The sequence below is a fragment of the Ambystoma mexicanum genome, chromosome 10, assembly GCF_040938575.1.
Source record: "Ambystoma mexicanum isolate Mex_15411 chromosome 10, UKY_AmexF1_1, whole genome shotgun sequence".
NCBI classification, from domain to species: Eukaryota; Metazoa; Chordata; class Amphibia; order Caudata; family Ambystomatidae; genus Ambystoma; species Ambystoma mexicanum.
In genome coordinates, this window is record NC_090932.1 from 789301934 (window position 1) to 789318045 (window position 16112).

Here is a 16112-nt window from a genome sequence, read left to right on the forward strand (position 1 = left end):
GTCCAGCAGCCTCCTTCAATCCCCTGCCACTCGCACTGTCCTCCGAGCCGAAGGTGTGCTGGCCAAATGGCGGCTGCTCCTCTGCTTCACTGTTCCTGCGTGGAGTCTGTTGCCCGCTGTTGTCTCTCCGGAGTCCCGGCCCTGATGTTCACTGCAGGCCTGCACTGACTCCTCCCAGGGCCCCTTCACCTCGCTCCAGCCCCCGGTAGCGGTACCTGCCAACTATACTAGTGGGATACCCCGCCCTTCTGCTGCTCAAAGTGCTCCCTCGTCTTTTGGGGTGGCTGTGACAGACCTGCCCCCTCCAAGCCGCACTGCCTGCTGTGTCTCCCTGCTCCGCTCTTGCCCGGCACTGCTGAGCTGGCCGTCTGCTGTTCCACCTTTTCCTGCCTCCTTTCTATGCACCCGCACCGGGTGCTTTCAATGTTGTGCGGGCTGGCTCATTCATGCGGTGAAATGTGAGTGCTTTGACAGTGTCCCGCTAGGGTTGGCTCGTACTCCGACCATCTGGAGCATAGGTTATATGGTGGCTGCACTTTCTCCACAGTGGGGTTGCCTCTACAACCACCTTGTTTTCCCGCAAATCACACCAGAAATGTTGCTGGCAATGTAGGATTCTGGCAGAGCACTCATAGCCCACGTCTTCGTCCCTCAGCTGCTCAACAGCACCCCCCCTACATTACCACCTTCATCAGCAGGCTTTATTGCCCAATTAGAATTTTTGCCTAGTTCTTTAAGATGCAGTGGCCAAGCAGTTTGGTCTGGGCTGACCCTTTTGGGGAGAAACAAAGCCTGATTTGCGTATGGTATTCCCCTTTTGTAATGGCTTGGCAGCCAAAGAACGATGGTCTAGAGGATTAATTCCAAACCTTCCAGCAATCACCTCTTTTGTTTTGCGTAATATCAGTATGTGACATGTTTTTAGGACTCTGGAACAAGTTGATTTTGGTTAAATCTTTTTTTTTTTACATGTTTTTCAAATTGTGTAATCATTTTGTCATTGACTGTTGATGGCACAAAGTAGGACTTGGTTTTGAAGTTACTATGATGACTAAAGAATTCATAATCCAAATCGGCAAACTCGCTACTCTGATCCAACAAATCTGATTCTAATCCTAAATGTGTAAGACAAGTAATGGCTTCTGATTCCCTAAGCCTAGGAATATGAACATCAGGAGCGGTATATGCCGACATTTCATTCACGCTTGCAAAATATTTCTTGAACCGGAATTTTTTAAAGAATGTAAATACATCAACCAGTGTATCTACTTGATCTATTTTCTGGTCGGGGACAAAAGATGAGCCTAATTCAAAGAAATTAAGAGCATGGCCATCAAGAGGTACATTTGTTAGATTCAAAACTGTGTTAACATCAGATATTGCCAATGGAGTTATGGAAAATTGTGTCTATCTGAATAAACACAAAACCAAGAGATGTTGGCAAAACATGCTGAAGTGGATTTCAGGAGACCGAAAATTCCATTGAGTATTTAGTCTGCTTGCCCTTTCGTCATAACACTAGAGCATAGAAGAGTCAGTGATGAATGTTACAAACCCTGTCTTACAGCCCTGTTTGCCCACTCCATAAGCTGAATCCGGGGGACATGAACGGGTTAATGCTAGATCTGTGAGACTCCATTGACTTTAGTGGCACCACCTTCGCTCTTGCTGGGGGTGTTATCAAGACAGTTCCAGACCCCATTAAGGCCTGCCTACACCTCATCACATTGCAGAAAAACCCTGGCCTTATGACTCACTCATCCAGCAGGTTTAGGCCCATTAATTTCCTTGAGATCTTTCTCTGTTCCACAGGTAGAGGCGAGACATGACAAGACCCAGCCAAAGGCAAAGAAAAACGCACCAGGCACTGCCCTCCTGAATGCATACAACACCACCTCATTTCGCCTGGACATCCCAGTAGAGAAACTCACTTTAGCCTCAAGACTCAACAGCAGGGCTTCAATATAATAACTTCAAGACTTAGGAATCCTGTTGCCTTTATGCTGGACCCCATAGGAAGTGCGAGGAACACTACACAAGAAAAAGCCTGTGTTTGTTCGCATTGTGGTTGCCCTATTAATAGGCAACTTTATATAAAAATTAATTAAATTAATGAGAACCTTTCATTGAAAAGGATTCATCTAACTAGGGCACAAACTGGCTGGAGAGAACAATTTAGAATTTGAGAGCTCTCTTTTTTTGTATGGTGTGAGTGAGGTTTAATATAGGTATGAGAGGTTTGTGAGTGACAAGCACGTATGTTTGCACCCTGAGAGTGCTTCGTAGTTTTAAGAGTTTTAGAGGTTAGAATGTTTATATTAAATAGTTTTTTAGTAATATGAAATGATTATATGAATTGTTTAATACATTTTTAATAGATTTATTATCTTAATAAAGTCATGTGTTATAATGTACTACTTTTTGAGTGCCGTAGTGTGTTTTTAGCGAACAAACACAGGCTATTTCTTGTATAGTGTTCCTCGCACTTCCTATGGGGTCCAGCATAAAGGCAACAGGATTCCTAAGTCTTGAAGTTTGCACAAGCCCTTGTTAGGGTGGATGAATCTTGGGGCCATCTATTAATTTCCCCTCAATCTTTTGTTGTATATGTGTGTTCAATATAATAAGCCCTTATACCTACCTCCACAGCACCTGTTTTTCCCTGAAGGTAAACCGTCTCCTTTATACTGCCTGGGCCTACCTTTTTTTTGTCTTTCCAAGGCCTACTATTTTCTTTGCAGATAAATAGGTTAACAACTGGGGAATTCAGAACTTCTAGTGCTGACTTCCTTCTCATTTCCTTTGGAATTTCGAGTTCATGTTTTCAGTGTGGTTTTGGGGCCAGATAAGTGTTTGGTATGTACAGCCCTGCTGCTGACTGGGGAGTGGTGGTGATTCCATTTAAGGCGACAGAGTGAGTCCCTGCTGAACATTTAAGTTGTGGGAGGTTTTTCCCTAAAGCCTATCTATTTCTTGGTAAGCCCTATCTGTGGATGTCCTGACTCCAGACTCCATGAAGCATGGATTTGGGAGAACGGGTGAACTTCCCTGTGGGACCACAGTCCATGCTGGAGTGCAGGCACAATGTTTACCCTTCCGAGGAAGTTTACCAGAGGGCATGAGGTAGGAAAAGCCGCTCTGGGAAATCTCATATTTACCTTCTGCCGGTTGCACATAGTGTGGTGTGTGGACATCCATGGTACCCGCTCAGAAATCGGCTGTGAGGGTGACTAATGTTACTTTGTCACAGCACCAAGAAAAGTTGCAGAGGAAGGACTCTATCGATCAGTCCACCTGAGAGATAACAGTGAGGCACTGAATCTTGAAACCTTGAGGCAAGTTGTATAGCACCATTGCGATAGTGAGTTGGAATAGATTTGAATGCTCACATTTTTTACTTCTCAAATCAACAGAGAAAGAGACTGTTGGGAAACAATGAATGCTTGAATTTGGAGGCAAAACTACTGGGGAACTGAGGTATGGAAAGCAACATTTCTAGCATCGTATGAGAAAGCTGAGCAGAGTTGAATGCTGGAGGATGGCAGCAAAGTTAATAGCGTTTTTAAATAAATAAAGGCCGCTTTCAAAAGGCTGTAGCTGCAGATTCCAGCAAAAAAGGCTGCATTCCGGAGGCACAGATCTTTGTAACCAACCCTCTCCCTTTCGTGGGGTCCCACCTGAAATCCGACCACTATGCGGAATCCTGCACCCACCTCCTGCCCCCTCCACCACGTACCTGCTGCTGGCTCTGGCCTGCAGCTGCCACCTTCCCTCAACGTTTGTTCTCTTGATACTATGCCTCAGGAAACCTGACGCACAGCACATTGCGCTTTTGTGTGCGACCTTTAGGGGCTTTGCTTCTGTGGTCGTGGCATCTAGACCGTAAATGTTTCCAGAGTAGGGAACTCTGGAATCAAATTTCTTTGCAAAACATTGGAAAACAACTATTCTGAAGGAAACTAAATCCCTCGACTTGCAATCAAAGTTCCTAGCAGCCATGTGAGAGATGTTAATGCAAGAAAGATTACACCTTTTACCTTGGAGTCAGAGTTTCATGAGAAAGTGGAAGCCCTGGCTCTAGACTGGTTTGAACTGTTTCATCCTTGTAAATGACTCCAAGTCCTTGGAGGATTCCCAAGAACATAGAAAATACGATAACTGTGGCATATAATCCTAAGGATTAGTGGTCCAGGCCAACTGACTACTTCTCCCCTGGAGGGAGCCCTTCCCTATGAGCCTAGGGAGGGGAGGCCACTACCCAATAGTCCCCATAGGGATGGGAAAAAGCAGGCGGACCTCCTAGGAAGGGACTCCACTCATGGATATAAGGACTCCCATCCTGTGAAAGACCTCCCTAAACCCTTGTCCCAGAAGCCATGGCCCTATTGACTCCTCCTCCCTCCCAACCTGAAACTATACAGTGTGCTATTGAGAAGTCTCTACTATCTCACCTGTAAGACCAGATAAGACTGAGATGAATCGACAACATACAGAACAATAATGGAAGGGATTAACAAAGAACTGATGAGGTGGACGTTGAGAGGCATGAAGATAACTTCAGAGGCATTGACGACAAACATTGACGCTACCCTTGTGCAGTCCCAGCATTATAAAGTGAAGACTGAGGAAGGACAAGAAGTGTTCAGGAGCAGGTAGAGCAGCAGGTGTCTGTCCTGCAGGCCCCGGGACATTCAAGCTCGCACATATGTCTCGGAAGAAGCTGAAAGGAACCATGCCAGCCGGAGTAACCCCGACTCTCTGCAGAAGCAGGAATAATCCAGCAGTAGTGATTTCCAGAGAACCAAGACTCAAGTATTCCTCTGGATTGAACTCACAGTGGGAAACCAACCATATGTGAAAGATACCAAAATGACAAAGAACTGCCAGGGAGTAATCTCTCCAATAGTCGAGATATATAAATTCCTGACAAAGTACCAGCAATAAGAAGAGTGAGTGGATAAAACCTTATCTCTGTTGTTTGCAAATCATTGGGAGGAAGTAAAGAGACTTGGGCCAGGAGAAGGGGTTCATTCTCGTGGTCTGTGTATTTGGTAAATCAGACCCTGTTTCAAGAGACTGCTGCTAAGTCCGCTTAAGACTGCGTCATTCACCAAGAGAAGAGAGCCTTTCTCCTGGTGGCTTTGATAATAGCTTGATTGAATCCTTTTTGGTTTATTTCATAGTGGTAGGGATGGAGCAGTTGGTTTGGATAGAAGACGGTATATCTGTTTTTAACTTGCATCCTGATGAGCATCTGAATCTGTGTTGAGGTAGGGAAAACTCCTCTAGAAATAGGGTGAGGCAAGTTTTTTTCTTTATTTGAGTAAAAGTCTACAGCCAAAATGGTACCACCTCGTCAGCCTCCTTACTCCATCACGCCATAGTAACCATTTTAGAATAAATCTTTCCCACTGCAGCAACATTTGCCAAGCAACAAAAATAGATCGATGACTAGACTCCTGGCATTGTTCAGCTGAGGCTACTTCCTGTCTAATTGTAAATAGGGTTGCATCACTACACAGTAGAACTGAAATTGGCCTTTCTAGCTAGAGACATCGCTTTCTTTCATGCTCTCTTGTGCTCTTGCTCTCTCTTGCGCTATCTCACTCTCCCTGGGGCAACGCGTTTCTCTTGGAAGCAAGACAACGTGACGCAACACAGGTTCGTATCCCAATCCCGTGCTTAGTAACCACTCGCTGGTATTAAGCATGTTATAAATGAACAATAAAACATAAAATAATAAACATCCATAGAAATGCAAATTTGTTATGCCTACTGTGTAGTAGTACACTATGACCTTGCTTCAGCTTTCAGACCTGATGTAGCCTCAGGTTACAATGTCAGACTTCGAGTCTTCAGTCGATTTTTACTTTTTAAAAGTTGCTGGTAAGTGGCAAAGAATCTTTCCAAAATGACTGTCTACATGAGCATATTTAAGTGTTCATTTGTGGGGTGGGACATCATTTATATATGGTCTAATGCTATTCACTGTGCCAACCATGTTGGTGACAATGTTTAAAATAAAATATGATGCATGATACCACTTGTCAAATGAATCCGGCAGAAAGCAGTGAAACATGACACTTGCCATTTGTTGAATGTTCTCAGCCAACCATGCATTTCATTTACTGACATCGTAAGTCGTAATGGGGAATTAATTGGCAACCTTGAAAGGACAATCATTGACAGATACATAAATGACACCATTTGACATATTTTCATAGATTTAAAAGAGACCTGTAGCTTGGAGAGAAAATAGGTTGGCAAATTGACAGTGGGCTATTCCTAGGCTCCTTTAACACTTTGTATTAAATGTTTGTACCCTCAAGTAAAAACAGGAAAGCAAATGATGTACAGTGCAAGTCATTTTTTTTCAGATTACAAATGGTAGTATACATTTTCAGTTCATATTGGTTTAATCGGATTCTTTAACACTAAATGACTCCTTAGTCTTCTTCTCATTGGTCCTCAAATTCTTTAGTGTTCTTATATTGATGCATCTAAAGCCTTCTAGTAGTGATCTTAAAATATCTGCATATTAGTGATGACTAAGTTTCGACTCCAAATACGAACAGTCAGATGCACCCAATGTATGTCTTTAACCGCTGCTTATTTTAAAACAGATCACGTTCAAGACATCGTCAGCGTTCACCTAGTCGAAGCAGTGATCTGTCCAGTCATAGATCCAGCCATAAAGCATCCCATGGACATTCTCGTGAACGGGATCGGCGGAAAGTCAAGGAGAAAGTAAGGGAAAAAGAAAAAGACAGAGGGAAAGAGAAGGAGTACAGCACTAAGCGTGGGTGAGTGCTGTTACATTTAAGATATACTTTCTGTATATATTCTTATTTCCATCTGATAATGTTTTCACCCATTCATCAATTTGGTGAATAACTCATCAGTCTTGCATAAATCAGTCAACAATTAGTTCAGGTAAAAAATGCTTTGCATGTTAGTGTACAGCAATGCTTGAACTATAAGGAACTCTGAAACCAAATTCCTGCATGATTTACATAGACTTTGAATTATCACGTTTAATTTTGATAACCTTTGGTTGGGAATTGCATGAGAAGTCCTACATAAAGACAAGATTGTCTTCCAAAAAGGTACATTCTTTAAGATGTTGTAATTAAGAAAATATTTGACTAAAACAAATCTGAAAGTTAATTCTACTGTGTATCTGGTGGTAAAACATTCCACTTCTAGCTGCTTTTGACATTGTGGATAAATGAGGTTCTATATGGTTCTTCCCTTTTCACTCTTATCTCTAGGGACGTTGTTTTCTTTCTTTTAAAACATGTTGAATTATTGATTTCAATAATACAATCTGCATCGTTCTTCCATTATGCTTTGAGGAACAGTAGTAGGGGTAGAAACTCATTTACTTCTTTTTAAATATTTGTACATGATGTGTTTAACAATCATATTTCAAGGGGATTGGGTCCTCCGACGTATTCCATATCTATGACATGTAATCACCACAGCTGTGCTGCTTCGGAAACTTTTTCTGCGTCCTGCGTCGATGACGTTGATGCGCCGTCATCGAGGACCTCCTCCGACGTCCGACGTCATCCGATGTGATAAGTAGGATGCACGACGCCCGTAGCCTCAGTTCCGTTTTTTCCGCGAACGTGTTGCTTCGTGAATCTCGGTTAAGAATTAGTCAAGTTGTCAATCTCATTAATTGTTAAAGACTCAACATTTTGTTCTGCCGGTAGAAATATTTAATAATGTTTCAGTAAGAAAGAAATGTTTGCCCAGACATATACTGTAGTATCCTAACAGGAAACTCCTTAAATACAAATATAATACAAAAGTTAAAATAAAGATCAATACAAATATCGACTTGGTTCGACTTGTGTGGTCTTACAAAACATATATAGGTGTTTTTTATTTTGAGTCTCTTGTGTTTTCTAGTACAACAGTCTTTTGATTTAACCAATGAAATCATGAGTCCTCCACACTGGAGTACTTTTGCTTTTGCTATTTCTTGGGTTTGTGTGTTCTTGGCCCCTCGTAGGGGTAGTTTGGCATTGTCCCTGGCCAAGGATTTTCTGGTTTCTCACCCCGCCCGCCGTGGGGTATGGTATCCCACAACCCTTCTTGGTGGTGTTTGCCCTTCACCTAGTCAAGGTTTCTATGGTTGCTCACTCGCCATGGAGTATGGTATCTTTCACCCCGTTTTGGGGTTGTTTGGCCTTCACCCAGCCAAGGGTTCTCGGGTTGCTTACCCCGCCATGGGGTGTTGCCGGGTCTTTCCGCCCACCTCCCTGCTCTTATGAGGAGCCACGACCATGTGTGTTGTGGCGGCGTTCCTTGGAAGAGGTGATCTCTTTGGATGCTATGGGATGGTAGGCCGACCGCTTCTTTTCCTCATGTCACGCTCCTCTTCGGCACTTGTCTCAAGGGTTTGGTGGTGTGGCTTACTGCTGGCACTGGTTCCCTGCCTCTGGTTTGGGCATTGCTTCTCTGTTCGCTCATTCAAGCCGACTGGCTACAGACCGGGTTGGAGCTAGCAGTGTTACGCTGGCTCATTGGTTCCTCTGCACCTGCCGCCTTCTGCAGCGGTTTGTTGCTTGACTCTGCCCTCTAGGTGGACCGCCCTGTTCGCTGCTTAGGACCTCTTGCTGTTTCTCCTCTGATGTTGCTCTTGGGTCGTAGTCCATGCTGAAACGTGATTGGATATTCCATTCTAAAGGATCATAGGTACAAACATGCGGCTCATTCCCCACCTAGCTTACAAACACATGGGACTTTTCACATTAGGGTCAATGAATAAAATCTATCTATCTCCACCCTGCCCTCTTCCCCCTCCCTCCCGGCAGGATCCCGTTTGTCGAGGGAACAAGGGGATGTTAAGCTTAGCAGGCTCACCCTCCTAGTCCCAAAGTGGGTGGCTCCCCCTGGGGTGAAGGGATGAATTCCCTGGATTTGTCACAACTGTCATAAAACCATGCCAGTAATAAGATGCCTGCAGGAAGGCTGTTGTAGGATTAATGTGCCATCTAAATAATCCAAAACATTATTGCTTATTCGTTGAAATTCTTGTTATTCTTGATGAACCAATGTTTATTAAGAACGTAATTAATAAAAACCTGAACTAGAAATGTAAAATGCAATAAAAGAAACAGAGAATACATAATTATCACATTCTTCTCGTAGACAGACACCTCTGATGTCTATAAAAAAAATTAAATTGTTGCCTTTTTTAGAAAGTAGATGATAGAAATAAGCCTATACTAAATTAAAGATATCAAAATCACATCGAAAGGGGGCGGCATTGCCTTCATTGCCAAAGTCAAGTCTAGGGCTCAGAGTAACCACATCGCCTGTCATTAAGTCCTGCAATCTATAGACTCCCAGGCCCTGCTGGGTCAATCAAAGAATACATCATGACCTTACTCTCAGACAACACCTGCTAGGTGATTTCAACCTGGCCTATCACGACCCCAATGACCAACATGCTAAGATACTATCTAACGCCTTAAGTGAATTAGGCTTCACGCAAAGAGTCAATAAACCGACCCATAAGAAAGGTAGAATACTAGATTGGGTAGCAGACCTTTAATTCTGAGACTACCATTTCATCTATTCAACCCTTAACCTGGACTGACCACTATCTTATTTCCTTCACCACTCAGACCAAGCGAATAGACACCAAAATATATCCGATAGCGCCACCCCTCCTTACGAGGAGTAAACGAAACATAACCATGGATAAGCTTATGCTTCTCCTAATACCTACATTGAATGCTTCATCCGAATTATCTGTCCCAGCCGAGCTAGTGCAACCGTACAACTCAACTATGACTCTAGCCCTAGACGCTATTGCACCGGTTAAAATGCAAAAACGTAAACGGAAAGCTCATCTTAACTCTTGGTTCACTCCCAAGTTAAATACCATGCGTGCTGAATTTTTATGGAGAAATCTCCTGTCCAAAGTAAATAAACTCAACCTGATTGAAATGACCAACAAATACAAAGCCGAAATCTTATGGACTAAAAGAGAAACATATACGACAGGATCAACAAAGCTAGGTCCAGCACTAAAGAACATTTTGTGTTCCTAAGGGAATTGGAATCCCCTATAGCACCTGAAGATCCCTGCATCGAGGATAAAGCGTGGTGTACCGACATACAAAATGCTCTGTCAATCAAAATTGCCACTCTCCAAAATTAAATTGCAGCCAAAAGACTTAATATCACCAAAGCAGACTATACCGAGATCCAGAAGTACACCACCCTAACTGCCCCCCTAAATTCACATTTTCACAAGTCGCTACTGCGGAGGTGGAAAAAATTATCCCATCACTGAAGCCTTCAAGATGCCAGGCGACATATGCCCTGCCAAAATGATCAAAGAAGCCGCCTGAGACTTGGCTCCATTTATTACTAAACTATTAAATGCATCATTTCGCACCAACAGAGTCCTAACAAACTTAAAGGACGCCTGGGTCCTACCCTTGCTAAAGAAAGCCTCACTAGACCCAACTAACTACAGGCCTATTACTACGGTCCCATTCCTCCTCAAAATCTTAGATAAGGTGGCATACTTACAGTTCCAGCACTATTCACTTTCATCCAGGCAGGGGAGAGGGCAGGAGCCCTGACCCCTCACCTGTAAACACTGAGGACCCACGAGAAGCGACCACACCAGATCGAGGCCTACAATCAGCAGCTTCCACAAGGCAGGGTAAGGCCCCTTTGCCTATCGTGCACCAGAAACCAAAATCGAGGCATTTTATTTACTACTTCTGGCCCTGAACTTCAGAAGCTGTCCCTGCAATCGGAGAACAGCTGATTACTGAAAACAAAATGCCGGGCGCTGCACGGCTTCAAAATGAGGCTTGAATACGTTGCTTAGCAACGCCTCGTAGTCTCTCCCTTTTACAATCAACATCCGCCGGCAGGCGGAAAGCCGGCGACGAAGGCCAGACAAAGGCCATCCATGTTTGCCCTGTTCGCCGTGGGAGCATCGGAGCATGCAATAATCTGGTCATTCATAGCCCCGCCCTATAACTTGGAGGCGGCAGCCGAGCACTTTCTTCAAAGACCTTATCTGCAACTGCACGCTACATCGCAAAGACCCCTTGCAAAACTGCGCTCACAAGGTTATGTAAGTACATTTCCTCTACCTCAACAATCAGTCATCAGTTTCGAGTGGTGACACAATCTCCTCACTCTTTCGACACTTTCGAGGCTCCTGATTCCCCAGAGCCTGCATCTCCTAATACTCTCCATCATCGCCTGATATATTAACCATCCCGAACCCCTCACCGGTTCTATACACCGCAATTAAGCCGCTAGGCGTACTGTCACTATCGCCTGTGAAAGTTTACGCCGACCGGCACAACCACGTTTTACTAGAGTATCAGAGAATCGCCTCGAAACGTATACGCATTGCTCATTATCAAGTGCCATTGAATAAGATGATAAAATAGCCTATGGTCTCTAACAGATCACATCTGACTTGTGTTGTGCCCCATGGTCGCTAATAGACCACATCTGATTTGTGTTGTGCCTTATGGTCGCTAATAGACCACATCTGATTTGTGTTGTGCCCCATGGTCGCTAATAGACCACACTTGATTTGTGTTGTGCCTTATGGTCGCGAATAGACCACATCTGATTTGTGTTGTGCCATATGGTCACTAATAGACCACATCTGATTTGTGTTGTGCCTTATGGTCGCTAATAGACCATACTTGATCCGTGTTGTGCCTTATGGTCGCTAATTGACCATACTTGATCTGTGTTGTGCCTTATGGTCGTTAATAGACCACATCTGATTTGTGTTGTGCCTTATGGTCGCTGATCGACCATACTTGATCCGTGTTGTGCCTTATGGTCGCTAATTGACCACACTTGATCTGGGTTGTGCCTTATGGTCGCTAATTGACCATACTTGATCTGGGTTGTGCCTTATGGTCGCTAATTGACCACATCTGATTTGCGTGGTGTCCTAGCCTCTTACGCTATTCATTATAGTCACTGTCTGCTTGCCTTTTCTAGGTGCCCTCAGTCCCTACATCTTAGCCCTGTTGGAACAGCCACACCTAGACGCCTCCCACGCTATGCACTCTAGACAATGCCCATCCGTGCCTCATTTACTTGTGCCCTACTAATGAATGGTGCCTAGACCCTACAGACCTAGCCGCACAGCCTAGATACAACTTCTGACACTAGTACCTTGACGGCTAGTTATCCGAGTCCACATACACCAAGTTACAGTGCCAGCTAACAGCTATAGCTTTGCACTATGCCTAGCTCATTCAACATCTACTTTCTAATGATCATGGCCACACTGCACACTTCCCCCAGATATAGCCACACCGAAGCACCCCCTTGCAAGCCAGCTCTTGCGTCCTTACTCACGTTACCCAAGTCACATAACCACTCTGGCCACATCAGCCTCGTGCCCCTGGCCATGCCATGCCGACTAGTCTACACCTCTCAGCCTACCCCAACGCACGAGAGAAACCTTAAATTACGCGCCAGACTTAACAAATTCTATGAACCTCTTAGAAGATCCCTCTCCACTATAAAACGCACAATGAAAGACCAACACATTAGAACATGTTCTGCACCCCTTCAATCTCCCCCGTCAATGAATACAAACATGCTTAAGACAAAGACCAATTCATCTAACTCGGCCACAACGATAACAGACCTTAAAGGACGCTCCTTCAAGGGAGCACTCCTTAATGTAAGATCCTTAGTGGCACACGTCATTGACCTAGCTGACTTAATCACAGAAGCCAATCTAGACTTCATTGCTATAACTGAGACTTGGCTACACATTGCGGCAGGCCCTTCGCTTATGTTGCCCATTCCTGACGGTTACACCATATCTAGGCAGGACCGAGAAGGCTCCCGTGGAAGTGGAATCGCCATTATATCCAAAATAAACTTATCATTACGCCTAGTCCCCACCACAACTATGCAATCCTGCGAAACTCTCACTGCCAAAATTCCCATAAACAACTCCCAAACTCTCTCAATTCACCTAATTTATAGACCACCGGGTCCACTTGGAACTTTCGAGGAGGACCTGCACAGTCTCCTGGCCAACAATACCAAAACTACTTCCCAATTGCTGATATTAGGGGATTTTAACCTTGGCTCCAATGACTAAACAGATACCCATGCTGCCACTATTGCCAATACCCTCCTTACCTTAGGACTTACCCAAAAAGTTAGCACCCCCACACATGCTAAGGGTAGAATACTTGACTGGGTCGCGGATTCCAACTGCTCAGCCATAGTGTCCTCTATTACGCCCCTCTCCTGGACAGACCACTCCTTGGTGTCCTTTAATTTACTTACTACCAAACCACCCATCCCTGACCTACAGACAGCTCCACCATGCCCCACAAGAAACAAAAAGAATATTACAGTAGATAATATTATTCCCCTGATCCTTCCCACCTTAAATGCACTGCCAGACAACCTTAACCCTAGTACATTGGTCAATGAATTCAACAACATTATCCGCACCACTATGGACAAAGTCGCCCCTCTCAAAATGCGAACAAGCAAATCCAAGGCACATTTAAACAAGTGGTACACGCCAGAACTTAAGGCCATGCGCCTAATCAAAAGAAAATGTGAATCTGACTGGAAACTATGTCCAACTGAAGAGAATAAAGTCAATTTAACTAATCTCTCGGCACTACAAAAAGGAAATCTGTCTAGCGAAACGTAATTCTTACAATGTTCGCATTGCCAATGCCAATTCAAGTATGAAGGAACTCTTATCCATCTTGAAAGAACTCGAGTCCCCCATTGCCACACCAGATATCTGCATTAAAGAACAGACCTGGTGTACAGATATCCAAACGGCCTTAGCAAATAAAATCACCACACTGCAAAATGAAATCCAACTAAAAAAAGACTCCCTAAACCTCACAAGCAAGCTACCTCTTAACAACATCATCCACGACCTAACCAACAAATTCTCCTTCACCAAAACTACCATCTTAGAGGTAGAGAAAATCATCCTATCCCTCAAACCGTCGAACTGCAAAGGTGACATCTGTCCAGCACAACTAATAAAAGACGGTGCCAGAGACCTCGCACCGTTCATCTCAAAAGTGATCAACTCCTCCTTCGCCACAGGCAAAATCCCGGCGAACCTAAAACAATCATGGGTGCTCCCACTTCTCAAGAAGAAGGCTCTTGACCCCTGTGAAGCAGCAGCGCCTCGGCTGGTGCCGCGGCGGCCGCGGCGTGTAGCCGGCCCGCACGAGTCGGGAGGCGCTGCCATGTCCGCGGCAAGAGAGGGGAAAGGGAAACCCGCAGAGGTTAGCCGCGCGGCTAAAACCGCTACGGGTGGCCACGGCAGGGCCGCGGAAGAAGCCGCTATGTGCAGCCGCGGCGGGGCCGCTCGGCACTCACCTGTTCGCCCCAGTCCGGGGGGGGGGAGCAGTGTTCACGACGGCGCCGGGATACGGGGGAGCAGCGCCCGGCTCGCCGGCCCCGTGCTGCTCATGGCGCTGCCGGAGCTGCACGTTGCAGGGGGGGAAGGCCCAGCATCAGGATGCGTCCCTACGCGTCGCGGCCACAACCGCATGGCCAACACCACCGCCCTCCACCACCAGGGGAACGGGGCCAACACCACCGCCCTCCACCACCAGGGGATCGGGAAGAGCGACACACTGGGATGGCAACCCTTATGAGAGGTGGGACCATGTCCCAGGAACCAATGAGAAGGGGGTTAACTCAACCCCTCAGTGATTGGTGGGGGCTTGATACCTCCAGCTGTGATAAAAGAGCGCCCAGGGAGACTAATGGGTTGTTCTCATTACACAGGACACGGGGAGGAGAGAGGAGAGCGAACCAGAGTGGTGGGCCTATCCGGACAGCGGCTCGAGATAGGACCAAGCCAGGCCTAACGCCGTTGTACTACAGGAGGACAAGACACCGGTGAAGCTAACCGGGAGGACTTAATAGTTATTCTTTCAGCATCTGCTGCCTTAAGCCAGAATAAATATTGTTTTAGCACTTGCCTGTCTCCGACTATAATTCCACCCTTCACACTGGTGACGAAGGTGGGATTTTTAGACAGCGCTATGGAGTCGTTGATAAAGACCCTGTCTGAGGGCCAACAACAATTGCAACAGATGGTACAACTGCAGTCACAACAGGCAGCTGCGGATCGGCAAGCCTTTCAACAAGCCATACAGCTGCAGGGCTCTATATTGACCACCGCACAGGACAACCAGCATGAGGCCATGTCCCGTCTCACCGATGCAGTGGCCAGCACTAGAAATCAACCACTGGTGCCCTCGGCCCTCCTACAAAAGTATAAGGACGGAGAGGATCCCGCCTTCTTCTTTACTAGTTTTGAACGTATAGCCAGAAACGCACAGTGGCCTCCTGACCGTGGGGTCAGTACGTCGCCCCCCTACTGTCCGGGGTGATGCAGGGCGCCTATCAGGCGGTAAACCCCAACGGCAACACGCCGTACGGGGAGATCAAGGCTGCCGTACTAGACCGCTTAGGCCTGGACGACGAGGCCTACCGGATCCGACTGAGGGAAACCAGGCTCAGGACCGGGGAGAATCCACGCCAACTATACTATAGGATAAAGGACCTAGCAGAGAAGTGGTTGTTGGCTCCAAACCCCGCTAACCAACCCCTAATCGATAAAATCATTCTGGAACAATTCGTCGAAGCCCTGCCCGGCCAGATGCAGAAATGGGTTAGGCAGCACCATCAACCCACCCTGACCGAGGCTGTGGATATTGCATCGGCATACCAGAAGGCAGGCCACTTCCGACTACCAGCTACAGGGGTATCAGCCCGCGTCGCCATCCCGATATCCGACCCCCATATGATTAGGGGTAACCGAGCCTTACCCATAAGATGGAGACCTTCCGATGAGAACAACAGGAGACCCGAAGACAAGAGACCAGGAAGCGAGGAGAAGGCCCCAGCACCAACCCCTGGTTACAAGCAACCGCAGTGCTATGAGTGCAACGAGTGGGGCCACATAGCCCGGTTTTGTCCCAGGAGAAGAACAGTCGAACCCATGGACATCGGCTATCTGACCCCGATAGACGAGAACGGCGTCCCAGGACCATATGTGGTGGACATTCGAGTCGACGGCA

General features: G+C 45.9%; 1 protein-coding gene across 1 annotated transcript in view; it reads left to right on the top strand.

Annotated features, from left to right (window-relative positions):
* Nucleotides 1-16112, top strand: part of RSRC1 (arginine and serine rich coiled-coil 1) — a 1885372-nt gene that overhangs the window by 386277 nt on the left and 1482983 nt on the right. The window contains exon 4 of the mRNA XM_069618446.1: nucleotides 6624-6803. Within this exon, the coding sequence (XP_069474547.1) occupies nucleotides 6624-6803 (180 nt within the window). The remainder of the gene's footprint in view (nucleotides 1-6623; nucleotides 6804-16112) is intronic.